Source organism: Gymnoscopelus braueri, assembly GCF_963280865.1.
Source record: "Gymnoscopelus braueri genome assembly, chromosome: 21".
In the NCBI taxonomy this organism is placed as follows: domain Eukaryota; kingdom Metazoa; phylum Chordata; class Actinopteri; order Myctophiformes; family Myctophidae; genus Gymnoscopelus; species Gymnoscopelus braueri.
This window is the reverse complement of record NC_137623.1, coordinates 22,334,908-22,362,163: the sequence shown is the minus strand read 5'-3', so window position 1 is coordinate 22,362,163 and position 27,256 is coordinate 22,334,908. Positions and strand designations below refer to the sequence as shown.

Here is a 27,256-nt window from a genome sequence, read left to right as displayed (position 1 = left end):
CAAGGTTTTCGTCGGCACCCGGGTAGCCGAGATCCAGGAGCTAACAGAACCGCATTCATGGCGACATGTCAATTCCGCAAACAACCCGGCGGACGACATCACACGGGGCAAGACCCTGATGGACCTAGCTGAGCCCAACAGATGGAGCCAGGGACCATCATTCCTCCTCCAAAGCTCAGACAATTGGCCCACTAAGCCAATCTCCAATGCAGAAGAGGATGCCTCTGAGCTACGCAAGGCCACCTTCTGCGGTACAACCACAGCAGTAGCCAACTCCCCTGCAGCAAGTGAGAGCTTGTATCACACCTGGAAGGAGCTTCTGGATGCTACGGCGCAAGAGGTGTCTGGGCCAGGAGGACCAGGGAGGAATCCAACTGCCGACGACTACCGCAAGGCAGAGTATCTCATCCTTAAACGGGCACAGCAAGAAACCTTCACAGATGAGTTGCGTCTTCTCAAAGCAGGAAAGTCTGTTTCCTCTAACAGCAGGCTACTCACCGTGTCCCCAGAGCTGGACGAGGCGGGTGAGATCATCCGAGTTGGGGGGAGACTGCGCCGGGCACAGGATCTAGAGCAGTCCACCATGCACCCCATAGTTATGGATCCAGGTCATCCAGTCACTAAGCTCCTGATCCAGGATTATGACAGCCGTCTATGCCACCCCGGACCGGAGCGGGTTTTTGCCGAAATCCGCCGGGCATATTGGATTCTGAGGGGACGAGAAGCCATTCGTCGCTTCCAGCACACATGTGCTGACTGCCGACGATGGAAAGCCAGACCTACAGTCCCCAAAATGGCCGACCTGCCAGTCGCTCGTCTACGACTCTTTAAGCCGGCCTTCTATTCAACAGGGATGGACTGCTTTGGGCCCTTCCAGGTCAAAATCGGGAGACGCTGTGAAAAAAGATGGGGGATCATTTTCAAATGTCTGACAACCAGGGCTGTGCATCTAGACATCCTGACCCACATCGACGTTGACTCCTTCCTTATGGCTTTGAGGAGATTCATTGCCCGCCGAGGGACGCCCGCAGAGTTACTCTCTGACCAGGGCACCAATTTCCGGGGAGCAGAGCGAGAGCTACAGACCGCTTTCGCCGAGATGTCTCATGACTGGCAGCAGCTTCTTGCCAAGAAGAAGATAGCCTTTCGATTCAACCCCCCAGGAGCGCCCCACTTTGGCGGGACCTGGGAGAGGGAAATACGATCCGTTAAGACAGCCCTGTATACCACAGTGGGTGCACAGCCTGTGACAGAGGAGGTCCTAAGGACTGTCTTAATAGAGGTCGAGGGTATACTTAACGCAAAGCCCTTGGGCTATGTACCCTCCAACGTTGCTGACCCCGATCCTGTGACTCCTAACCACCTGCTACTGGGGCGGCCAGATGGCTCCTTGCCCCAGGTAGTCTACCCTGAAACTGAGATCCTCAGTCGACGCCGCTGGCGACACAGCCAGATCCTGGCGGACCATTTCTGGGCTAGATTCATCAGGGAGTATCTTCCCAGTTTGCAAGGCCGCCAGAAATGGCACAACACATCTGCAGACTTGGGGAAAGGAGCGGTGGTCATGCTAGTGGATCCACAGTTCCCACGTGCACTCTGGCCTATCGGACAAGTGACCGAGGTGCATCCTAGCGCTGATGGGCGTATCAGATCTGCAGATGTCAAGATCAAGGGCAAAGTCTACACAAGACCAGTGTCCAGGCTGGTTGTCCTGCCAGCCGTTCCAGAGGGAACAGAGGACAGTGCTGCTGTTTCAGCGGATCCCACCTAGCCACCTTTCTGAGAAGCAAATGTACTTCATACATTTGGGGGCGGCTGTAAGAAAGGCCAGGCAGGTGTTGCCAATAATGATTACTAATGACTAAGGTGTTCTTACTTTTAGTTAATTGTGTATCATGCCAGTTCCTTAATAGACAGGAGGGCCTTATTGGGCAGTTGGATATTGAAGCCAGCCTACTCCAATTATCATTTATTGTGTTCAGGTTAACATGACCCAGAGTGTCAGTCTAGTTTGTTTGCCTCCAGAGCAGACATCTCTGTGCAGTATGTGTCATTCCTGATAAGTGAGTACTTTATGTTGTAGGCTTTGTGCTTCTGTTCTTTATTTAATTCAGTTTTGTGTCATTGTTTGTACTTTGTGCTAATTTATTAGTTTGGTACAGTGTTGCTTTTCATGAATATGAACGTGTGTGTTTTTGGTTTTGTATTCCAGACCATACTGTCAGACTGTACTATTCTACTGTCACTAAAATCAGTAAAGTGGAAGTCAACTATAACAAGGTGGTGGTCCTGTGTCCATTTGTTCTAACCGACAAACAGGGGCGAGTGCCAAATCTCCCCCATATACAGTCCTTTCATTAACCCTCAGCTACAGTTTCTAAAACGTAACTTTCAAGTCACGTTTATAGGGGGAAACATGATGAAAGCATTTGTTTTCGCATTGGTAGGTCAGGAAAAAAATTATAATACTATAATACAATTAAAATTACATTAAAAAATATATATATATTTTTTAAAACTACATTCAAATGGCAATTTTAGCATTCCATTTACAAAAGAGAGAGACACAGACACGGAGAGAAAAAAATACTCGGGGGGTGGGGGGGGGGTACAACACGGCCGATTGATCTACACCAGACTTTTCATAGCGAGCGTATGCGTGGTGCGCACAGCGCGTTTGTTTAGATCCAAGTGATTATCAATGATACCGGCTACACCAGGCGCGCGGATACGCTGTTATATTATCTTATTAACGGTGGAAACACACCAGACTTTTTTTGCGCATATACACACACACGCACTTTTAGATCCAGTCCTATTTTAAAGCCTGCGTATGCGGGACTCGCGTATCCGCGCGCCTGGTGTAGCCGCTATCATTGATATCAATTGGATCTAAACAAACGCACTCTACGCGCCACGCATACGCGCGCTTTGAAAAGTCTGGTGTAGATCGGCCGTAATTCATTCGAACTCTGTAGAACTTCTCCGTGTTGTGTGTGTGTGTGTGTGTGTGTGTGTGTGTGTGTGTGTGTGTGTGTGTGTGTGTGAGAGAGAGAGACACACACACTGCAGGCAAAGGGGCGGGGGGCCGGGTGAAGTCAAGGCACAGACGGGTCGCCTATGTTGTTTACGGACAAAGGATGTTATGAGACAACAAAAATTAAACCTGCCTTAACAGTTGCGTGCATTAGCACACAATGAGGCTAAAGGAAACATTCTGTCTAAATCACTAAATCTCCAGTTTGCTAATTCACTACTTCTACTACTACTTCCCTATTTGAAACTTTCAATTTCTCTAAATATTATACACTTTCACGCCAGCCTACCCAGCCAGCACGCCCATTGCGTCCCATATGGTTTCAAGGTGGGCTAAACCATATGGGCCCCATGTCGGCAATGTCAGCGGGATCCACTTGGGTCCCAACTGGGATGCCCATGTGGGATATAAGTGGGTTCTATCTGGGCCTTAGGTGGGTCCCACCTAGGCAATTCTATGTGGGACCAAGGTGGGTCCTAACTGGGTTGCCCTTGTGGGCTATAGGTGGGTCCTACCTGGGCACTAGGTGGGCCCCAACTAGGCAACTCTATGTGGGACTGAGGTGGGTCCTAACTGGGTTTGCCCATGTGGGCTTTAAGTGGGTACTACCTGGGCCCTAGGTGGGCCCCAATTTGGCAATTTATGTGGGGCTGACATGGGACCCATATGGTTTCAAGGTGGGCTGAACTATATGGGCCCACTTGGGCTTTCCCGTGTGGGCTATACGTGGGTTCTACCTGGGCCTTAGGTGGGCCCCACCTAGGAAATTATATGTGGGACCGAGGTGGGTCCCAACTGGGTTGCCCATGTGGGCTTTAGGTGGGTTCTACCTGGGCCCTAGGTGGAACCCAACTAGGCAATTTTATGTGGGACCGAACCTTATTGGACAGACAGGGGGACAAACACACAGGGACAGAGACAGAGGGGAGCACAGGACACTCAGTGTTGCCATGTCCTCTGATTATAAGCGAATTTGCCTTACTTTTCACCACAGTGTTGCCATATCCCACAATTATAAACGACTTTGCCCTACTTTCACGCAATACTCTCGCTCACACTGTGAGGTGGCTGTAAGGTGGATCTGCGATGCGAAGTGTACGACGCGTCACGCTAGATGTGAGGGCCGCGCAGCGGCCCGAACTTCTAGTTCTAACAACACAAATCTGGTACGGGGTCCCTGGAACAAAATATTTTCAGATGGGGGTCCGCGGACAAATACATATTAATTTGGGGATCCTTGACATGAAAATGGTTTCAACCATCATAAAAACAAAAGATTGGAAGCAAGTCCAAATAAGCAACTACACTTCAGAAACAAGCCCCAAAAAAACGCAAATAACTACCAATATTTGCAAGCGACTATACAGAAAAACAAGCCCAAAGTCGCTTATAATAAGCAGACATGGTAACACGGTCTGTATACCTGTATCTGGTCGATGGAGTCGATGATGATGATGATGTTTCCTTGGTGGCGTGCCGACAGTCTCTCCAGCCAACGTGGGAACTCCTCCAGGATCTTACTAGGCTCCATGGACAGACCTGAGATGGACCAGAAGTGCTGCAGCAACTATGAGCAAACATCAACCAGACAATAAAAAATAAAGGGAATCAAAACCTGTCATTAAAATAATGATAATAATAAAATCTTACATAACGGTTGCTGTCGAGCATAAACTTTGTATGTCCAAAACCGTTACTTTTCAGGTAATGGAAAAATAACTGAGAAAAGTGTTCCAATGGATCCAATGTAGTTACTATTTAATCACAAGCTCTTGAGACTTAAAGCAGCACTATGTAACTTTCCTCTTCTACCCCGGATCTGAACCCGGTTTCCTGTGCAAGTGTTGAAATGCTTACCATGGAGCTAATAGAGCCTGCCTGCTTGCTCAGGGGATAAATTGAATCTTGACCATCAGGTCAAAATTGCGTTGACCCTTAACATACTCTACCATACAGATTGGACAAAATTAAAATGTATTCATAAAAACAATTTGCATTGTGCTGCTTTAAAAAAAGGCTTTAAGATGAAATCCAGCGATACAAGGTTTCTGCTCGACAGCGACAATATACAGTATGCTACATTACCTTGACTGTGAGGCGTTTGATGATCAGAACCGGCTCTGAGCTGGCGGACAGAGGCCGACCAACAAAATGATAGAGGAATAACGTGTTGGGGGCCTGCTTCTGCTGAAGCTCAATCCTGGAGGACATTACAGAGCAGTTACAACAGACAGACAGGGTCAATGGAGGATGCTGCAAACATATTGTTACCATTTCAGAAAAGCTGACAGTACACTATGAAAAGCAAATAATGGCACCATTTGAGTGGTAGTGGTACCTTGATCACCAAAATGTATAACACTTTCTGAGATGTTGAACTATGAGGACAATGACTCCCGCTTCCCAAATGAAAAGGACATACTATTTTTAAGTATATAACTCTCCAAATAGAGTAGAGAATGGCCCAGACTACAGCACCTGCTCCACCCAGAACTTCACACTCAACATTGACGGCTCTACTAGTCGAGTTAAGATGTCTCCCCAACCCATACTTAACCTTTTATTAATTTTAATATTTGTTCTTATTTTTTTTCTTTTCTTCTTCTTCTTAATAGAGTTGGTTTCCTTTCTTTTATGAAAAGCGACTTTGGGTAAAAAAAAGTGCTATATAAATCTGAGCTAAAATAAAAATCTAATCTGCCTGTGGGGATGCAACCTATTTTAACAGTCTATTGGATGGTGAAGTAGTCGTTACCATTTGGAGAGCAGGAGAGATTTCCCTGAGCCTGGACCGCCAGACACCAGCAGTGGAGGGGTTGGTGGAGGGGCTGCCACCATGTCATTAAGACGATCTATATACTGAGGACAGGAAGACATCAAAGGACACATATTTAACTACTGTAGAGCAGTGGTTCCCAAACCTTTTAGCTCAAGACCAAAAAGAGAAATTAGATCTTTGCCCGGTGAAAATAGCCGAACTACAAGCTCACAACGCGTCGCTTCGTGTCGCGTTGTGAGCTTGTAGATCTGCTATTTTCACTACTTTTAAAAAGATTTTCAATTTATGGGATTTTCTTAACCTTTTTCAATCTTTTTGAAGTTCTGTTAAATAAATGTTTGATTTTTTTTTTTTTCCTGAAAATGTTTTTTTTAAGTATCCTGTATGAGTTTTTTCAACCCTGACGAAGACTATATTGTCGAATAGTTGGTTTCCTGTGGTTTCCTGTTCATTTTTGCATCGTGGCTAAGAGCTGTGCGGCCTCATCCTTTTCACATTTATTTTGGCATTAACATACAGATTGGTTAAAATAACATTTTTATTTAATTGTATTTATTTAATTGTATTTATTTATTTTATTTATTTATTTTATTTAAAGGATCTGAGATGAGGAGGAGATATGATCTGCCCTACTTTCTGGAAGCCAAGTTGAGAGGAGCTGGTGCTGCAGGCCTGCTGGTAGGCTTCCATCTGCTCCTGCTCGTCATGCAGGTCCCACAGCACGTCGCCCGAGTCCTCCTCATGTCCTTCGTCTATGCCCGAGTCCTTGGAGTCGACGTCTGTCCCCTCCAGGCCCAGCAACTCCTAAAGCAGTGACAGAGGAAGAGGATAACAGCATGTGAGAAGAATCAGGGGTGGTGACCAGTGGTGTAAAAAGTACTACTTTTTAAGGAAATGGCCAAAAAGAGGCCGTGGATCCAGTGTACAGTTCTTGTTAATACTTTTCATTGGTTAAACATTTACAAACCCCATAGACACACTTAACCACTTTCACAATCTTTAAAGAATTACGAAAATGGCCGATCTACACGGTCACAACGGCTATTTTTGGGCAACACTGTTGTAAGACAAAGTAGGGCATTAATAAAAACGTTTTTTTTAATCCGAGGCTTCTGCACAACAGCAGTGACATTATACTGTAGGTTTCTACCTGTTTGACAACTTTCTCCAGCTGGGCGTAAATCAAGGCTGCTCCGTCCTCTGGGGAACCACTGTGATCCACCACCTATAGGTGAAATGTACACATGATATCATAGTATGCAGAAAGGCTGTGTATGACTGGCTGATGTGAAAGAATCAGAGGAGTTCTGCACTTGAAAATCAGCAACGTTACACCTGAAACGCGCACACAGAAACACACACAGAAACACACACCTTGACTTTTGCTGCCTTGTCAGCCGCATTGACCCTCTCCAGCAGCTGTCTGGTGGATCCAGTGAGAGGGTGGTCTTCTCCGGTCCTGAGATACAGCACCAGGGGGCAGCCATCCGGGTTCTTCACAAAGGCCTCCTCAGAATCCTCCACCACAGAGCTACACACACGTGGTGCATGTGCACAAAAAGACATAATAAAATACGTTGTTTATATCAGTGAGGATGATGGCAGGGCCTGTATGCACACACTGTGGGAACTCTAGTGAGAGTATTAGTGTCACACACAGCCACAATACTGGAGGGAGTGAAAACAATCTGCTAGGCTACTACCCAAATATAGAACATGGGAAAATTCTCATTCTGCCAACAAAATGTGGAATGCCCCGACACCGTCCATTAAAAAATGTAAATTACTGGATACTTTTAAAACTGGCTTGAAAAATCATCTATCAGGAGACCACAAGTGGGGATAAATGCATTTTCCCATAGAAAGGAGGTGACATTCAATGCCGCTTTTCCCCCCTTTTTATCCTTTATAAATAATGTTTTGTATTTGTTGATGACATGTATTATCGTGTTATTTTTATGCTATGCTGATGAATTGAATACATAGGACCACAATGGAAACAAGTCCCCAGGACTTTTTTTGTGTTATCCTGTACCTGATGCGGTTAACATTTAATACGGCAAAAAAATATGTTTTTGAGTCAATAATGCATCAGATATGATTATGAAGACAACAGCAATGTGGTTTCCTCCAACACAACCGCCTCACCAGTACAAACAAATGGAAGGGAGCCATCTACCCTGGCCTATATCTAGGTCAGGTGTGGCTGGTTAGCCTGGAACCAGACCCCATTCGTCAGTGAAGATAGGAGACCTAACTGAGCCTAACTAAGACTAATAAAAGTATTCAATCAATCAATCAATAGTGAGGGTACTGACATGGTGACGGCCGTCTTGAGAAGGAGGACACACACGGAGCTCCGCTCGATCTCCTGCTTGCGCATCAGGGTGTGAGAGCCAGCACTCTCCTCGGGGAAGTTCACGTTCAGGTAGAAGTGACCCAGACCCTCGCACAGCCTCCGCAGTTTGGGCGAGTACTTCTGTGACACGAGAAAACAAATGGCACGATGATGGACGAGAAGCTCTCTCTATACGGTATATTCTTTGGGTTCACACAGAATGTGTAATGTAAATGTAATTAACCCATTAAGACCTGGGACATTGTCATTTTAAGATTTGAGCTAAAAAAAACATTATTTTACACTTTGGCTATTCAAAAATAGCAGATATACAAGCTCATAGCGCGGCACCGAGTGCCGCGCTATGAGCTTGTAGATCTGCTATTTTTGAAAAATCGAGAAAATGTGCTCAACTCTTTGAATATATATTGTTTTAAAGCAAACATTTTTAACTCAAATCTTTGCTTCTGGGGGTCCCTGGAACAAAACATTTTGAGATGGGGGTCTGCAGCCAAAAACATAATTTTGGGGGTCCTTGACATGAAAAAGTTTGGGTAACATAAGTTTTTTCAAAAAACTGTTTAGAGGACATTTTGTAGAATCGGCCTCTGGTCTTAAAGTACAGTAGGTGGTGGACCACATAGTGAACCTGGATGAAGATGTCCAGCTCTGCTTTGGTCTCCTGGGTAGAGATGAGGTAACAGCGCACCGTGTTACTCCACAAGGCCTGTGAGACGTGAGGAGAGACCTGCAGCAGGCTGGCCACTGCAGTATCCCAGTCGTCTGAAATGCACCAACAGAGATTAGAGAGTGCACGTCACGCAAGAGCACATACACACTACTACACAGATAAAAATGGATGCATTGCAGTGGTGGAAAAAGTACTCAAAGCAATACTCTGTTAGGGCGCGCTCCCACCGCACTTTTATTTTACCTCTGGGGCGGAATCTGCCAATACTTTGTCAATGCAAATGAATGGATTCTTGGAAAAAATCCACAAGACCATGAATCCACGCATTTGCATTGACAAAGCATTGGCAGATTCCGCCCCAGAGGTAAAATAAAAGTGCGGTGGGAGCGCGCCCTTAGTCCGCAATTTAAAATGTACTTGAGTAAAAGTACAAAAGTATTGGAATCAAAATGTACTTAAAGTGCCAAAAGTAAAAGTACTCATTATGCATTTCACAAGTTTAATTTTTTTTTTTGTTGAAAATAGCAGAGTAGCATCGGCTATTTTCAAACGGCTATTTTCAAATGGCTAAAACTATAATATTTGCCTCTGAGATGAGAAGTGGAGTAGAAGTAAAAGTACTGAAAATTGGAAATACTCAGTACAGTAAAAAATACCTCAAAACTGTACTTAAGTACAGTACTTGAGTAAATGTACTTAGTTACTTTACACCACTGATGTATTGCATACGTCTTCAAACACTGATTTAGAGACACAGACTCTCAAATACACACACACACACACACACACACACAGCTACGACCTAGACTCAGGAACCAAACACGTGTTTTCTTGCCGATTTCCGCTTCAAAGCGCTCACCTCTGCTCACGTTAGCAAACGGTCCCTCCACGTCTATCAAACTGTGTGCAAACTCTGGCCCTCTGAAGGTCTGCTGCAGTTGCATCATGCTGCCCATAGAGGGCTCACTCCCCAGCACACCACCACCCCAGTACTCACACTGCGTCCCTGCAGCTGTACACAAACAACACAATGTCACCAAACACAGTTTTTTGGAAGATAAATAGAGGAAATAAATAACAAAGAAGAAAAACAGAATGGAACAAGAAAAGAAAATGAAATGGCAGAACGTACAGTAAGACAAGTGTTTCCCAAACATTTCAGAGACCCAAAACCCAGGACCCAAATATACCAAAATACATATAATTTCAAACTTAAGCCCTACTTAATAGATCACAACACAATGCATTGTGATCTTGTAGACTGGTTATTTTCACTATTTCCTCGTTTTTTCTGTTAGATTTTTGTATTGGATATATATAATAAATATAATACATATAAATAATAAATAGGAAATGTAAAAACAAATATATAATAATAAAAAAAAAGATATTTACTAGCGACCCATAGAAATTGGTCCGTAACCCAAAAATGGCTCCCGACCCACTATTTGGGAAACACAGTAGTACAACGTCAATTGGGACCAGTGTAGGAGAGGTGCTCTGACCAGTGACTGTAGTCCGGTTGTCATCAGAGTCGGAGTCATCCAGGTCGTAGACCTGAATGCCCTGAGCCTGCAGCTGCTGCAGCTTGGCCTCCAGGTCCCTCTTGGCTCGCAGGAGATCCTGGATCTCCTTCTCTTTGGTCTCCCGGAAGATCTGGTGGTCATTTAGAGGAGCTGGTATAAGGGCCATTGGAGTTGAATGCTGAAGAGTGGTAGGTAACTGATATAACGGGGTTGCTATGCTACAGAGTCAGACGCATTCTTTACCTTGAATTGTCGTTTGACCTTGTCCCTGTCGTGCTCAAACGTGGCCGCCCTCTCCATGGCTTGGTACTTTGCCTCCAGAGCACTCTCTTTCTCTCTGAGGATCTTCTGGTATGTCTTCTGCAGAGCCTGTCATCAGATCAACAGCAATGGCCATCAGTGCAATGAGATCAAAAAATATACCTCAGTGTCAAATAATCCATCAATTGGTCAGTTTGGTCTTAGTTTTAAGTTTGTTTCCATGCTGAATGAATATTATCTTGAAATATGATGCGCACATCTTTTGTAAACTCTAGATATAAACCGGTCTATAGGCCAATTGCCATTAGCCATTGTGTAAATTACTGCTGCACGATTAATCGAAAAAAGATCGTGATCTCGATTCAGACACCTATGCGATCTCGATTTTAAATTATGACGATTGTTTTTTCAATAAAAAAATATTTTATATTTACAAGAGAATTGTGTGAGAATCGTGTGAGAATCGTGATCTCAATTCTTATGGAGGAAAATCGTGATTCACATTTGAGCAAGAATCGTGCAGCACTAGTGTAAATGATAGCAGGTTTAGGTGGTAAAGTAAATGGCTAGTCAACAATAGAGTACAGAAGTCCTGACGTCACTCGTTCATCCCCTGGTTCGTAAAGTAATTTCGCTATGGAGAATAACATTGGGTCATCTTAGAATCGTCTCATATAAGAATTGTGGTCCAAAAATAAATAAACAAACTGTCTCGGCGATATTGTCAGGGAGGAGGCTCTGTATCGTTTATGATAGTCAGTCACTCATATTTGATACAGTCTGTTTCTGGCGAAAATGTAACTAATTGGGCGGAAGTAACATTATCGTTTTCTCACCGTCAGTTGATGCTTCATATCCATAAGAGTCAAACCGCCGGGATCATTTGTTTATTTTTGGAACACAGTTCTTATTTGACGCGATATTAAAGACGTCATGGGAATTCAGAATGGGGTTGGAAAACCGCGAACCAGGTAGGATGTGTAAATTACGTCAGACTTCGGTGCTCTATAACCCCTACATCAGCATGCCCATTAAAGCACAGGGAACAGAGTGCCGCTTTGTATAGTTGGTGTATTTATTATGACTCAATGCCGATTAAATGAAATGATGATGAATGATGATAATGGAATTATGTTTCTGAGTTAATAATGTCAGATATGATTATGAAGACAACAGCAATGGAGTTTCTTCCAACACAATCTCCTCACCAGTACAAACAAACAAATGGATATGAGCCATCTACCCTGGCCTATATCTAGGTCAGGTGTCGCTGGTTAGCCTGGAACCAGACCCCACCCGTCAGTGAAGATAGGAGACCTAACTAAGCCTCCTATACTAGTCAGGTGTGACAGTAAAAGGTAGCTCTCCAAAACGTCTGTTGCCGAAGATTTGCTGTTGAACAGGCCTTGAGTACACTGTCGCGTCAGGTCGCAAGTTGTAGGAAAGCGACCGTCGGATAGCAGCAGGCTTGTTGTTGAAAAAGACATCAAGCCATAGGCTTTTTTTTAACACCATGGTAGCCACCTGTCGGTGTCGGCTCTCAGGTGCATTGAGGAACTTTTTTTCACACCTTCCAACCGACTGATCTCCCGACTGCCAGTCTGTAGTAAATAATCTGTAGTAGTCTGTTTGGTGGAGAGCTACCTTAAACCTCAATCCCCAACTCCACCCACCCACAACCAGACAAGGAGTTCACAACACATTGTGAAATCAACATTAGAATGTACAGGTCTCAACCTCGCCAACCTGAAAAGGCTGGTCTCTGCATGACTGTATCTATGCAGCCAACACAATTTTACAATCAACTAATAGATTATAGTCTGCAATTTCCTATGACTATATCATATCTTTAGTCGAGGACAGCCTTAGAAAATACTTAAAACCCACATACCTCAAATTTACCTCCAACTGCGACTTGACTAAAACACACTCTTGTTCAAAGGGATCTTGGCTCTCTAGAATAAACCCCTTCATGGTTACCTGCAGCTCGGCTCTCAGCCTCTTGTTCTCCTCATCCAGCTTCGCCTCCTTCTTCTGCATGGAGGTGATCTCATTGTTCTTGCTGACCCTGAAGATCTCGTACTCCTTGCGGAGCCTCTCATACTCGGCAGTGTACTCCAGATCCACGGAGCCCGTGGACTTGAAACTGGCCCCGATCACCCTGGGCCCTCGGCGAAAGGAGCTGCGCAGGAGTCTGGCTTTTGGCTTGACCTCCACTGGGATCTCGCAGGCCTCCCCACCTTCACCAGTTGGTGGAAGAAGTACTCAAGAGTTTTTACTTGAATAAAAGTAGCAATACCACAATGTAGAAATACTTTGTGAAAGTCCTGCATTCAAAATCTCACTTTACTTAAAGTACTGGCATCAAAATATACTTTAAAGTAGGAAAAGGAAAAGTGCTCATTATGCAGAATGCCCATTTAAGAATCATATTATTAATGTTATTGGACTACAATAATTGAACATTAACCACTTAAGCTCTATTAAACAGCGTGTCACGTTGTGATCTTGTATCGGCTATTTTCGTAAAATGTACAAGATTTTTAATTACACATTTGATTATAATTAATCTAATAATCTAAATCTGCAAAGTAAGTAATAACTAAAGCTGTCAAAAATGTATTGGAGTAAAAAGTACAACATTTGCCTCTGAGATGTAGTGATATAAAGTAGGCTATCAAGGAATGGAAATACTCAAGTCAAAAGTACTTTTAAGTTCGGAATTAAGTACAGTGCTTGAGTAAATCACTGACCTTCACCTCCATATGCATCCTCAATCACCTCTCCTGGACTGACCAGGGAGGAGGCGGTGCCCATACTGTAGCTCCAGGAGCCTCAGGTTCTAAAGACGATGCCCAGCTGTCTCTGCCCATAGCAGCACCATGCTGAGGAGGATGAGACAATTATGGGAAATCTATGGAACTAAGGCAGTATGGTAGTAGCCCACTATGGAAACCGTAATTACAGCGATCAGCTAGGATAACTGATCATATAACGAGGTGGGAAATTATTATTAGTAATAATAATAATAAACTTTATTTGTATAGCACCTTTCATGACATGAAATGCAGCTCAAAGTGCTTTACAGAGCAAGAATACAATTACAGAAAAAGTACAACTAATTTAACAATAAAGCAAAAAAGAAAAGCAAAAGCATAAAACAACATTAAAATAAAAGGCAGTGAATCAGGCAAAACAGTGCGGACATGAATAACAACACAGAGATTTAAAAATCAACTAAAAGCAAGAGTGAAGACAGGTCTTGAGCTGTGCTTTAAAGCTATCCACAGAGGCTGCTTGTCTTAGGTGTAATGGGAGTTTATTTAAGTAACGGTTCGGCAAACCGCAAAATTCCATTTTTGTTTTGTTTTTATCAAATGTAATTTTTTCATGTGCAAATAAACTAAACTAAACTCTAATCTGACAATAAATGCAGCAGCATCATCAACAGTCAATTGCCTCCACAGTGCAGAGAGCTTCAAGTTGCATGGCGATTGCATTTTCTTTCAGCTTTAATGTCATTTATTTGATTCCTCAGATAAAAACATTGAGCTGGGCAGGCTATAGCTAACTAGAGATAGCTGGTTTAGGACATAACGGGGTCGTCGAAGCGAGGTTTATCCTGAACAACTCACTACTTGTAGAAAGAAAACCTTCTCTGAACGTCTTAACTTTGCCAAATAGTTGAAAAACAAATCCGATCCGAGGGTAAACAAACACAGGCAAATGTACTCACGCGATCCACTCCTGCATACACTCCCTTCTCGCTGCCTTGGTAACGAGGGGTCGATCCTACGGGTCCTCGTACGAGTCAAATTTGTCGCCAGCTGTTCAAAACATCTGCACCCATCCAGTGGTGGAGAAGATACTCAAATGTTTTTGTAAAAGTATTTGGAGTAGAAGTTAAAGTATTGAAAATTGGAAGTACTGCAGTAAAGTCAAAATACTTCAAAAGTACTATTAAGTAAGTTACAGTATTATTAAGTACTGTAAATGAATAGTTACTTTAGTTTCCACCACTGGAAATCTGTACGTTACAACTGTGTGTGTGTGTGTGTGTGTGTGTGTGTGTGTGTGTGTGTGTGTGTGTGTGTGTGTGTGTGTGTGTGCGCGTGTTTGTAGTCTTCGCACTGTGTGTATTTCTTGACGTAGCCTTTGAACTGAAGAGGAATTTGTGGACTGTATTAAACTGCATTTAATAATAGCTATAATTATATCATTTGGATATTTTTTTATCATAAAGTTGACAAAAACTCGTGTGTACGCAAATACAATATATGGGTACATTTAATATAATATAAATTGTAAATTTGTATTTTATTTCTAACGTTTAAACATACTTTATTGTATTATGTTGGCTTATTAGTAGCCTACAGATGGCTAGCTTGACATTTTGTCTTTTGATTCAATTTTTTTCCTACAGAGCAGCATTACACCACATATGAAGAGGATCACCTGAAGCCGATAATGCAGCACATCCCTAAGAATGTTGTTGTCATCGAGGGGAAAACAAAGTTCCAGGTGAGTTGGCAAACGAAGGCATTTGGAAGTTGATGGAGTAAGATGTGGATGTTTGAATAGATGAATACTAATGCTAAGATTCCCTCTCCACTAGGGTTGGGGTTAGTATAAATGTAGGTTAGATAGCATGTTTAGACAGATGCCAGGTTCATTTGTTTACCTGGCATCCTATAGTTTCAATGTTCAGATCTTCTTTTAAAATTATTATTATATTGTTTAGACTGATGCTAGGTTCTTGTTTACCTGTGATCCTAGATTACTGAGACACTACACTGTCTCTCTGCATTTGATGTAAAGTATGTGTTTACCTGGCTTAATTGCTTACTCTGGATAAAGAGCGTCTGCTAAATGCCTGCTAAATTTTGTAAATATCTATAAATTATGTAAATATCCATTAATATATTAAAACGATCAATTTGAACCATGAGAATTGTTGGTCTGACTCTTGAATTGGAGGTCTAATCTCCTTTTGCAAAGTGTAAACTTGGTAAGATGACAGAGTGCACAGGATTTTGTGCTGATCCCGGTGATTATCGGGAACATGAAAATGTTTGAGAAGCACTGGGTTACAGCATGCTGGGAAATAGACCCATGTTAGTCTGGGGCAGGGGTCTCCAACAGGGGGTCCGGGACCCCTAGGGGGTCCTCAGAGCTACTATAAGGGGTCTGCCAAATATTTGTGATGGGATTTTTTTTTTTTACATTAACCACTTGAACCCTAGCATCCATATTCTGAGGGGAACATTAGCCGAAAATAGCAGATCTACAAGCTACGAGCTTGTAGATCAGCTATTTTCAGTAGAGGCTTGGTGTAGAGGGGAAAAGGGGCAAATCAAGTACTAAGTGTTGAAGTTTTAAGTAGTTAAAGGTAGGGTAAGTGATATTTTTGGGTTAAAACAAAAAGTATTTTGTTAAAAGGTTAAAGCACTATATTCTGATAGTAATCATTGCTATGAGTGTTTGTTCAGTAACATTAGTCTCCCCGTCAGAAAATAAATGTTCCGGTAGGTGTCAAAATCTCAGCCAATCAGGAGAAAGTACCCATTTTTAAGCTTCATTTTTATATTGTTCCAGTTCCAATTTTGCCTGCTCATTTCTTAGTGTCATCACTTCCAATTTCACTTGTTTCATCTATGTCCTGATTGAGTTCTCTATCCTGACAAAATTGGAAATGAAACTGAAACTGAAACAAAAATGCATTTTCTGTTTAATAAAGAGCTGGAGAGACAAGGAGACTCCTTTTACTGAACAAACACTCTATAGCAATGAGTACTATCAGAATATAGAGCTATTTAACACTTATTTTAACCAAAGGAAATCACTTACCCTACCTTTAAATGTCTGAAATGAACAAAAATATGAATTTACACAACACTGATGATAGTCAATGAAGCTATCTATGAAATGTATGAAAAGGTTTAATCTGCAACACTGGGGGTCCCTGCTTCACCTCTCTCTCAGCTAAGGGGTCCTTGGCCTGAAAATCATTGAAGACCCCTGGTCTGGGGTCTTTCCTCCTCACACACAAACCGGTGGAGCTGGGGACTGTAGTGCTGGTGGAGGACACAGAGGAGGTGTATAGCTCAGTGTTTCCCAAACAATATTGGTTGCATGACCCAATTATTTCAAAAGCTCCACATGTCCCAGACTGTTCTCCCTTCTGGCTCCCAAACTGTGGAGCGAACTCCCCATTGCAGTTAGAGCTGCAGACTCACTCCCAATCTTCCGCCGTAGTCTGAAGACTCACCTCTTCAGACTTCACCTTAGCCCGTAGCACTTGCTCTAGCCTTAAAGGTTTAATGACATTCACTTTTACACCACATTCAAAGTCTTTGTCCTGGTCCTTCAAAAGTGTACAAAAAGTTTTAAGTGAAAATTCCATTCCAGTGATCCATGGCAGGTGTTTTTCTCTCACATTTCTAAAGCCTTTTCAACTGCAATGAAAAAAGAAATCTTTGCCTGCGGGTGTCGCTGGTGAGGGATTTTGCCTGTCAATCATCGCCTCTGCTCCGCCCCCCCCAAAGGAAAGGATAGGGGAGGGGAGTGGCGAGGAGGAGAGTGGGCGGGATTAATCGACTGTGACCTCACTGTCGAAGGGCCAAGCTCAGATTACTTTTCAGCCTAATTATTCAGAAAACCCCAGACCACAGAAAATCCACTGAATGTTCTAAGTTCAAGTTTTTTGGGTGTAATTGAGGTCATAAAACCTCAAATAAAACATTGAAAATAAAAAAAGTTAAAATGAATGTCATGATACCTTTAACAACCTTGCAGGCTTATGCTAAGGTTAAAATATAATTTAGATAGCATGTTAGATGCCAGGTTCATTTGTAGACCTAGCATCCTATAGTGTGTATAGTTTCAATGTACAGATTATTGATTCTTTTAATATTATACTCAATATACTGTTTAGACTGATGATAGGTTCTTGGTTTACCTATGATCCTAGATTACTATTTCTATGCATTTGATGTATTACTTTGTGTTTTCCTTGCTTACTGTAAATCGCTCTGGATTAAGAGTGTCTGCTAAATGCCAACATTTTAAATTGTAATTGTAAAAGATTTATTTTCAAAAGAATTTCAGGAAAAAAAAAAAAGATCTATAAAAACATTCAAAAACTTGTCTCGAGCTGAAAAGTTTGGGAACCCCTGCTGTAGATCATGTGATTGGTCTGGAGTAGGCTACAGTAGAACTTGAATGTAAACACATGTATTTTCCTGTTACGAAATGAACTTTCCTTTCAATACATTTTCTCAGAGGTCATAATGACTGACAAAAATAGACAACGGAGTCATCCCAGCTGAATGCATTACAAGCATGCAGATCTTTATTGTTGCTATTCCAACACAGCTCTTTCTTTACCACATTGCTTTTATGTAGTATGGTTTAAAGCTTTACAAAAAGGAAAAAAAGACAGGAAACAAAATATTTACAAACTATCTGTGCAAACATAATTCTTCTTTTACAACACTCTCCTAAAGTACTGGAAAGGCATGCATACAAATAAACTTTGGTGTTAACAAAACTACTCAAATTCTTAGAAGCATCTATGTACATGTGGTAGAACAATTGAATCACTTTTGTTTTTGTTGTTTTAGTACAGTTCATATTTAGACAACAATAAATGTTAACTTAAGAAACAAAGACCTCCAGTAAAGCTACCGAGGCCACAACTTCAGCCATCACACCCAGAGAGTGCATGTACAATTCTCCCATATCCCATGACTGCCAATGACCATATCCACATGGTGGCCATTTTGAGGCACCCCGTTGGTTCGGAAACCCTGACAGGGTATGACATAAGAGCAAAATGGCCGCCATGTGAATATGGTCAATTGGCTAGAAGTGACATACTAGCAACAACTTTGGCAAATAGGCACACTAAAATTGAGAACTTGTGTTACTCATGATGATACCAGTTTTACATATCTGTAAAATAACTTGGCAGTGTATGTGGATAAGTATGAGAAACATATTCTTGACAAGACAAAAGTCAATGCAGTTCCACTTTAAACGTCTGTATACATCATGTATACATTAATTAAAGGCATTTACAAGGGCTGGGTTGTGGGTCTGACAAACAAGAAATATAAGAAGTTTAAAATATACTATGAATATCCAGTCTCTGTTTTGAAAAATAAAACACACAATTTTTTTACATGATCTTTGTGATTGTACATCAACTCTATTATTTTCTATTCATAGATACTGAAAGAAAAATATATTTTCAACACCACTCGAGTCTCAAATAATGAGAGCCCTCCACTTCAACAGCAAAGTAGTAAAACTAAATCACTTTTAGTTAGTTCTTATTTTTTTACTCCAAATTATTTACTGTACATCTGATACACATTTAAGAAATAGTCATATTTCAAGTTAATATAATCTGAAATGGGAAAAACGCAGCTCAACAAAAGTAAAAGCATGGGTGTGAGAATGCCAGTGTCAAATAAAAATAAAAACATGTGTGTGTGTGTGTGTGTGTGTGTGTGTGTGTGTGTGTGTGTGTGTGTGTGTGTGTGTGTGTGTGTGTGTGTGTGTGTGTGTGTGTGTGTGTGTGTGTGTGTGTGTGTGTGTGTGTGTGTGTGTGTGTGTGTGTGTGTGTGTGTGAGTGTGTGTGTGTGTGTGTGTGTGTGTGTGTGTGTGTGTGTTTGTGTTTATGTGTGTGCCTGTGTCTGTATATACGTGCGTTGGTTGGGGGGGAGCATCACTTAATGCTTTTTTTTTTACAACAAATATCAAACGAAAGAGAGAGAAAGCATGAATGCAACAATAAAATAAAATTCAATGGAACAAACCAAAAAAAACATGGAACTCCAGTCTACCTGCCACAAGAGCAACCCAGAGGGGCTTAAACATTGGGGAGGAGGGGCTAGATGGTGTCCTTAGCCGCGGTGGCTGTTGGTATGCAGGATTTGCCGCCGGCGCCGTTGTGAGGCCTGTAGCTGGTGAAGCTGGGAGTGTGTATGGTGCGGATGCTCTTCCCACCTGGGCCCAAAGGGGTGGGCGACAGAGGGGAGGGGGAGGAAGAGGAGGATGAGGAGAAGGAGGAGGAGGAGGAGGAGGAGTGCGCTCGACCATTTTGAGTCTGCGAGGAGAACGAGAGAGTTTTACCTGTGTGCTGTGAGGGCGTGGGGAGTTTAAGGGAACCGTTAGAGAGGGAGGGGATGTGGGAGGAGACGGAGCGAGGTGCGTAAGGAGACGGGAGGGAGGACTTGGTGGTAGAGGAGGAGGAGGAGGGAGAGGGAGAGGGAGAGGAGGAGGAGAAGGAAGGGTTAATGGGGTTAGTAGCATCTGAGTTTTGAGCAGGCTGGGAGCTGCCTTTACTGGAGCTAGTATAAAAAGCGGGGATTTTAGAGACGGGTACAGTAGGGGAAGTGGTTTTATGATCCCCTCCAACTCTTTTAGCACTTCCGTTAGCCTGCAAATAGAGATGCCAAGAACAGAAACTGGTCGTCAAAAAAAGGGATTGGTCAAATGGAACAACACATACAAAAAAAGGCGAGACAATAGTTAATTCTAAAGTTATAGACGTGGGAACATGACTACACATTAAACACAAATATTACTAAGACAACTAAAAGACACAAAAAAGCTTAAAACTGCTACATCTACTGTTTTACTGGGTTACTCGAGGTGAGAAACCTTCTTACTGAGAAAAGTTACAAAGAAGAGGCAGAGAAGAGGCTGAAAGAACAGTGCATAGAATAGACAAGAGGACAGAAATGAAGGGAGGGAGGGAGGGAGGGACGTCTGTGAAGACGGCCCATGTTAGAGGGACTGTCAGGCTTTGTCAAATGCTGTGGAGGAGAATTCAGGAGGGCAGTGTGCAGGAGGTGTACAGGGCGAGAACGAATTAAGAGCGGGGAAACTGAGTAGTGTGAAAAGGAGGGTGCATATCTATGGCCAGCTGAGCTAACCCTCCACAAACATAGGCTGGGTGCAAGGTGGTGAGTTGAGTTGGTGGGGAAGTCTCTTAGGAAAGGAAAGATTTAAAAAAAAAGTGAGGGTTATTTTTTTTTGTTTTAGAGCGGAGGGGTGCATTCTGAGAAAAAGGGGGAGCATAGCCCAATAAATTAAGATTTTAATAGAGCCAAAAAGCATTGTAGGGTTTGGCAACACTGATTAGGAACTCATCTGTGATGGGAACCGGAGATGCGATGACAACTCAGTCGGTGACAAGAAGAGAATGATCTTTTCTTTGCCATTTTTCCACTTTGTTTCTTTTTTTTTTTTTTTCAGTAAGTCACCAACACAGTGAAAGCCATGAACAGTGTGGACATGCAGAAGCAAACAGTACGGTGATGTTATGGTGGTAACAGTCAAGAGTCAAACATGCCTTCCAGTCAGAGCAGACTCGAGAGAAACAATAACAGATCCACAATGGCTACCTGGGGCCCATTTTCTTTTTTCTCAAAACACTTCAAATCTCACAGCTTTGGTTGTCTTTTTCACCCTTATAACACAACACGTCTTGTTTTCTAACTCTTGGTGAGTTTGTTTCCTTTAGTTCCCCGGTAAGGCCCTACAGTAAAACTACCTGTCGGAACTGCCTCTGAGCGTCCTGTAGCTTTTGCTGTTTTCCTGCTTTGTCAGTAGTACCCGGCGACTGCCTGGACTTCGCAGACAACGGGACGGGCATCCGACTAGTAGGAGAAGCGACACTGGCGTTCTGCAGGAGGATCCAAACGAAAAAACAAAAACAAGAAATAAAACAAAAGAAAGAAAGGGGAAATAAAAAACAAAAAACAAACACCACATAGGAAGTATGAAAATCAAGGCACTAAAACAGGTGAAAACCTGCTCAACAGTTTGACCGTTTCATTTCATCAACACCAGTGAAAGAACATGCACCCCCTGGGACCAAAAATACACTGTGTACTGTACATGCAGTCGAGAACCAGACATAATGAAGTGTAATCAACATGGTAGTGTCATTCTGTGATTAAGAGCCACACACTGAAACCCCCAGTTAAGAGGAAATTGAAGGAAGAGAGACGCTACGCAGGAACCCATGAAAATGCCACTCCCCAATCATGTCTTGTCAACCATGATTTCACAGAGGGAGAACGCCAAGGTGGACATTATTCCGACATTTCCAAGCACCTGTTGAGTGGATTAATGATTTTGTAAACTCAGTTGTTAGAGATGGAGTGAAGGTAGGGTTGGAAGATTACAAAAACAAATAGGACCCAAAGCCTTTCCGAAGCAACAAGAGCTAGAGAGAGACCTGTTGGATGCCGCTGGGAGGACTGGGAGTACTGGTGGTGGTGGTAGGTACGACTACAGGACGAGGGAGGAGCTGTGGCTTGGACTTCTTCCGCAAAGAGCTTTTACTGGGAAGACAGATCTTCGAGCCGGGGCTTTTGGAGGAAGGGAGAGACAGGGACCTCTTCAAGCCCACTCCCTCGGAAGCGTTATCGTCCCCGGCTTTAGTCTCCTCCACGCGCACGTATGGTGGTTCCTGTTCGGGGCACGGCCCCATCTCACTAATCGTGGTCTCCAACTGCTTGATGGTCTGCTCTAGGCTGTCCAGTGTCTTGTACGTGCTCTTCCTGATTTCATCCGTCCGGTACAGGGAGTCAGAATTGTCCCTTTTCGCCAGAGCCGAGCTGGGGGCCGCCAGGGATTTCGAGCGAACGATCTCAAACCTTTTTGCTTCTTTGTGTTGCCTGACGGTTCCGTCAGACTCCTCCTCGTCTTCGTACACCACCACCTGCAGGGTCTTCTTGCCCGACTTGGTTCCCGCACGGATTGCCTGCGACAACGCTGCCAGCTGCTTCTTCGGGAACTTGAACTTGAACTTCTTCTTACCTCCGGTCGTCTCCGAGTTCGCCCCGCCTTCCGTCAGCTCCGACACGGACGAGGAGGAGGAGGATGACGATAAGCTAGCGCGGTCCGCGGCGACCCGACGACCCACCGCTTTTGCGGACCCGTCGTCTCCCCCCTTGGGCCCTCCGACTATTACCTGCGTCCCACCGCTCCTCTCAGAGTCTGACTCTTCGCTCTCTTCGTCGATGCGCTCCTCCGCGAGCATTCTCTCCAGCTCCTCCTCGCTCTCGAAGATGGTGGACAGGCGCTTGTAGGCAGAGCGAATGTCCATGGGCTCGTCAAAGATGATGATAACTGGCTTCCTATTGAACCCGTTGTCCGGCGGAGCGGAGGGATCGATGATTTCTGTAGCGTAGCCCCTGCTCCCTACGGTGACCGTCTGGACGCTGCCTTTCTTTGCATTGACCAGTTCCTGGTATTCCCCGGAGGACAACGCCTGGACCTTGGTGCTGGTGATCATGAAGGCTATGTTGTCAGGCGGGGGAGGAGCCTCTTCGCCGGGGAGGTCGGCACTAAGACCGGCATCCTCATCGCCGGTCTCCTCCAACTGACCGCTGGCCTGGTCACCGCCATCACAGGGGGCCTCTTCTGGCGGAGGGGCAACACTCTTGGGTGCCTCTCTTATGGTGCTAGTGGTTGAGATTGACACCTTCTCAGTTACTACACTCTTACTAGAGGAAATGTGCTCTTGGGTGACTGAGGGCTCCCGTTTCTTTTCCGCGTTAATCTGGTTAAGGATCGTATTTGCCCCTGGCGCTTCCGTACCGGTCTTCGAGGGTTGTGAACGTTTCATGTGCTTTCTAGGCAGTTTGAAGCCATTCAGACCCACAGGCTTGGGGGATATAGGCGGAGGCGATATTGGCGGAGGCGATAGCGGTGGGGGAGAAACTGGTGGGTCAGACAGTGGCTGTTGCTGGCCTGGGGAATTGTCATTAGCATTGACATTTGACACCTGTGATGGGGGCAGTGTGGGCTCTCGGCGTTCGGGAGTTTCCTCCGTTCCCGGCGGCGGTGGTTGTGGTTGGTCTTTGGAAATCTGCCCTGTCACATAGTATATGACCTGCAGACATGGAAAAGACCAGAGGCTTTATTTATAAGCTGGTAAGCCACAGCACAGTCATACAAATTCATATTGGACAAGTTTTCATCATATTTGACTTCTGATACAAACTTTTATATTGTCAGATAAATCTTTAACCCATTAAGATCTGAAGCCGATTCTATAAATGTCTTCTAAATCCCAACTGTTTTCTGAAAAACCTATGTTTCTATATCAGTGGTGCTCAAAGTTTTCATGTCAAGGACCCCCAAAATGATATTTAATTGGCCGCGGACCCCCATCTCAAAATATTTTGTTCCAGGGACCCCCAGACGCAAAGATTTGAGTTAAAAATGTTCGCTTTAAAAGAATATAAATATATTAATTTGCACAAATTTTCTCGATTTTTCAAAAATAGCAGATCTACAAGCTCATAGCGCGGCACTCTGTGCCGTGCTATGAGCTTGTATATCTGCTATTTTTGAATAGTTTTTAGCTCAAATCAAAAAATGACACGTTCCAGGTCTTAATGGGTTAACATTATCACTTTTTAGCAACTGAAATATATAAAAGAGTGTAAAGTGTCATACATACCCCCTGGCTCTGTCGGACCGTCGTGTTGCCATTTTCATCTATGTTTGGCTCTTTATCTTCTCGACTGGGCTCTGAGCTCTGCTAGGACAATGTTTAAGGGAACAATATTATTGTGCATTGGTTGGGCTAGGACGCTATGGATTCAATATCACTCACATGTTTCTGTTAGTGTCTGTGGTGTCAACATTATGTTGGGCGATAACGTTCTGCAAGTGATCACATGGCATCTCTCGGCAAAGAGAATGTGCTTCTCAGTTTTATATGAATTGATTGTCTACAGCTTCCCAGTAATACATAATTACATTTATGTGATATACACATGCAGGGACAAATTGTAAATTATTCAGGGGAAACTAATCTTTTTATCATTGTATTGTATCATTGTATTGCTCCTGGCTGCAAGAAATATTACACAATAAATTCTCACTTAATACTAACCGAGAACAGAGAAAATAATTTATCATTTGTTTAACTAAATAAAACATGAGGAAAAATAGGGTGGGACTCATTTAACATTTTCTCCCAATTTAGACGTTATGCCAATTCTCAATTCCCCGAAGTCGGGGTGTCACAACATGGTGTGAGGATTTCATTTATATGCACTGGAGGGTGTAGACAACCACGTGTATCTTCTGATACATGTGACGTCACCAGCCGCTTCTTTTCTCCTGACATTGAGGAGTTTCACCGCGAGGGCTAAACCTGTGGAGGAACACGCTATTCTTCCCAGTTCTGCCCCCTGCTCCACAGGCACCCTGATCAACCTGTAGGAGCACCGGCTTCCCACCCACAAATATGGCCAGTTTCGTTCATTGGAACGACCGGCAAAGCTAGAGTATTGTTTAACCCTTTAAGACCGGGAACGCATCCGTGTGTCATTTTTAGATTTCTTTGGGCTATTCAAAAATAGCAGATATACAAGCTCATAGCGTGGCACCCGCGCTATGAGCTTGTAGATCTGCTATTTTTGAAAAATCGTGAACATTTGTGTCAAAAATATATTTTTTAAAGCGAACATTTGTAAAATATTTAGTTCCAGGAACCCCCAGAAGCAAAGATTTGAGTTACAAACGTCCGCCAAAAATCAAATATTTGCACAACTTTTCATGATTTTTCAAAAATAGCAGATCTACAAGTTCATAGCGCGGCACTCGGTGCCGTACTGAGCTTGTATATCTGCTATTTTTGAATAGCCAAAGAAATCTTAAAATGACACAGATGCGTTCCAGGTCTAAAAACTGGTATTTTCATTGACGTCTGTATTTTCAACTGAAAAAAGTGTTACTGAACATTTTTTTCAGTTAAATACGTCATACATAATTGAACATATGCAATGGCCATGTGATGACGTACAAATTTGCCTTAATTTGTCACATTGCTGTGATGATCAGTAGACGGGGAGATCTGGAATCATACTCACACTTCCCTTACGTGGATAGTAAGATATGTTAAAATTACAGCAGTGTGATAGGTAAATAGGTATAAAAGTGAATAAGCCAGTGCAGGGAAAGTTGTGCAAAGACGCAGGAATAAAACAGAAGAATAGTTCCCCAGAGAATGTAAAGGTGAGGGCCAAGAGCATGCACAGGGGTCAGAGTGACCTACAGTATAGTGAACCAAGTCTGCAAAAACAGGTTGTGTCCAATACATTACAATATGCTTTCACCCAATAGCCAATTAATCCAGAGGTATTCTCAAGCCGATTTTTTTGCATGAAGAGATGTCGGTTTACAAAGAAACACAGAAGACGATTTAATTGTCTGTAGAATACAGCGCCTGAGTAGTTTATTGTTCTGGGTAAAAAAAAAAAAAAAGATAACAAGCAATAATGAAATCAGCTGCATCGTTTGTTCCATAACACACAAAAGACAGAGCATCTTTTTTTCAGACCCTTCATTGTATTGCAGACCAAATTTTGTATGCAGACTTAATCCTGAAACAATACAGAAGCTGTGACTTCCAGCGGAATAAAGAGAGGGGAAGGAAAACGAGGCGGGGGAGAGACAGACAGGGAGCTGTCCGAAGGAGGCAGCTGTTACAGGTTTCTCTCGAGCCAAAAGCGGGGGAAACAAGTTGCAGGAGGAGGGTTAAGAAGACACCGGCCCATCGATTGATTCACACAGTCGGCAGAAGCAGGCGGGTTAGGTGGACAGCCGGACGGCGACACACATCTTTTACCTTTTTCTCTTTGAGGGGCAGTAAAGCCCCCGGTCTTAGCTCTCTTATTTGTGGTTCAATGCGAGTGGTGGCGGGGTCTGACACATTTTTCACCCCTACATCCTTAACAGAGCACTTCTGGAAAACCTGAAGAGTGGGGAGAAAGGTCAGGGAATTGGGGCAAGGATTCGGGGGGGGCGAAGGAAATTCAGTATCTTGACCAACGTCCTTTAACACCACATCTGGAGCATTTATTTGTTATCCATGACGGATGTCTTTTCTTTGTAAACGTTTTATTTGTAACTTCACCAACTGTCAGCGGCCATTTTCTGCCACTTCTGCCAGGAATCCATCCACCACAGGAATAAGGGATAGATCCCACAGTACACACAATAACATTATTGTGTACTTACAGCCTTACCTGGATTGACTGCATGTGTGTGTGTGTGTGTGTGTGTGTGTGTGTGTGTGTGTGTGTGTGTGTGTGTGTGTGTGTGTGTGTGTGTGTGTGTGTGTGTGCGCGTGTGCGTGTGCGTGTGCGTGTGCGTGTGCGTGTGCGTGTGCGTGTGTGTGTGTGAGAGAGAGAGTGAGAATGAGAGAGAGTGCATCATTATCTCGAGTTGTTGTGCCTCTAACCTGGAGCTCTGCCATGATCTTGTCCCCTTCGTCCTCCTCCTCTGTAACAGCAGAAGCTGTGACAGGTGGCGGTGTGGGAGACTTGGGCAATGTCTCTGCGGGCGCCTTGGCAGGCTTGGGTTGGGGAGACGGAGGTGGGCCCTCCTCTTCTCCCTCCTGCGTGAAAGGATGGATGGATGTTCAAAGGAGACAGGCCTGTTATATCACAAAGTTTCACAAACTCTTCTCTAAAAACAGCCCAATTGCAGAAATGTTGTCCTTCTTCTCCAAGTAATATTATACTCCAGTTTTATTTCTCAATATCTCTATGTTGCATTTAATCGTATGGTTGATTTGCTCAAA

At 43.5% G+C, this 27,256-nt stretch overlaps 2 protein-coding genes across 14 annotated transcripts in view; both read right to left on the bottom strand.

Annotated features, from left to right (window-relative positions):
• Positions 1 to 14,402, bottom strand: part of nphp3 (nephronophthisis 3) — a 30,825-nt gene extending 16,423 nt beyond the window's left edge. For both annotated transcript variants that reach the window (XM_080417619.1, XM_080417620.1), the window contains exons 1-14: positions 14,369 to 14,402; positions 13,386 to 13,517; positions 12,613 to 12,872; positions 10,615 to 10,740; positions 10,351 to 10,501; positions 9,705 to 9,857; positions 8,804 to 8,937; positions 8,135 to 8,295; positions 7,191 to 7,347; positions 6,967 to 7,041; positions 6,450 to 6,620; positions 5,793 to 5,896; positions 5,123 to 5,237; positions 4,461 to 4,604 (exon numbers count right to left, since the gene is read on the bottom strand). In XM_080417619.1, coding sequence (XP_080273745.1) covers positions 4,461 to 4,604; positions 5,123 to 5,237; positions 5,793 to 5,896; positions 6,450 to 6,620; positions 6,967 to 7,041; positions 7,191 to 7,347; positions 8,135 to 8,295; positions 8,804 to 8,937; positions 9,705 to 9,857; positions 10,351 to 10,501; positions 10,615 to 10,740; positions 12,613 to 12,872; positions 13,386 to 13,449 — 1,815 coding nt within the window. In that variant the 5' untranslated portion in view covers positions 13,450 to 13,517; positions 14,369 to 14,402. The remainder of the gene's footprint in view (positions 1 to 4,460; positions 4,605 to 5,122; positions 5,238 to 5,792; positions 5,897 to 6,449; positions 6,621 to 6,966; positions 7,042 to 7,190; positions 7,348 to 8,134; positions 8,296 to 8,803; positions 8,938 to 9,704; positions 9,858 to 10,350; positions 10,502 to 10,614; positions 10,741 to 12,612; positions 12,873 to 13,385; positions 13,518 to 14,368) is intronic.
• Positions 14,403 to 17,947: 3,545 nt separating this feature from the next.
• The window catches only part of kiaa1217 (KIAA1217 ortholog), a 165,732-nt gene continuing 156,423 nt past the window's right edge, over positions 17,948 to 27,256 (bottom strand). For 9 of the 12 annotated variants that reach the window (XM_080417701.1, XM_080417695.1, XM_080417700.1 and 6 more), the window contains 6 exons: positions 26,915 to 27,070; positions 26,300 to 26,425; positions 24,122 to 24,202; positions 21,887 to 23,548; positions 21,197 to 21,328; positions 17,948 to 20,077 (listed from right to left, as the gene is read on the bottom strand). In XM_080417701.1, the coding sequence (XP_080273827.1) occupies positions 19,529 to 20,077; positions 21,197 to 21,328; positions 21,887 to 23,548; positions 24,122 to 24,202; positions 26,300 to 26,425; positions 26,915 to 27,070 (2,706 nt within the window). In that variant the 3' untranslated portion in view covers positions 17,948 to 19,528. The remainder of the gene's footprint in view (positions 20,078 to 21,196; positions 21,329 to 21,886; positions 23,549 to 24,121; positions 24,203 to 26,299; positions 26,426 to 26,914; positions 27,071 to 27,256) is intronic. The other 3 variants (XM_080417697.1, XM_080417699.1, XM_080417698.1) reach the window with 3 other exon arrangements.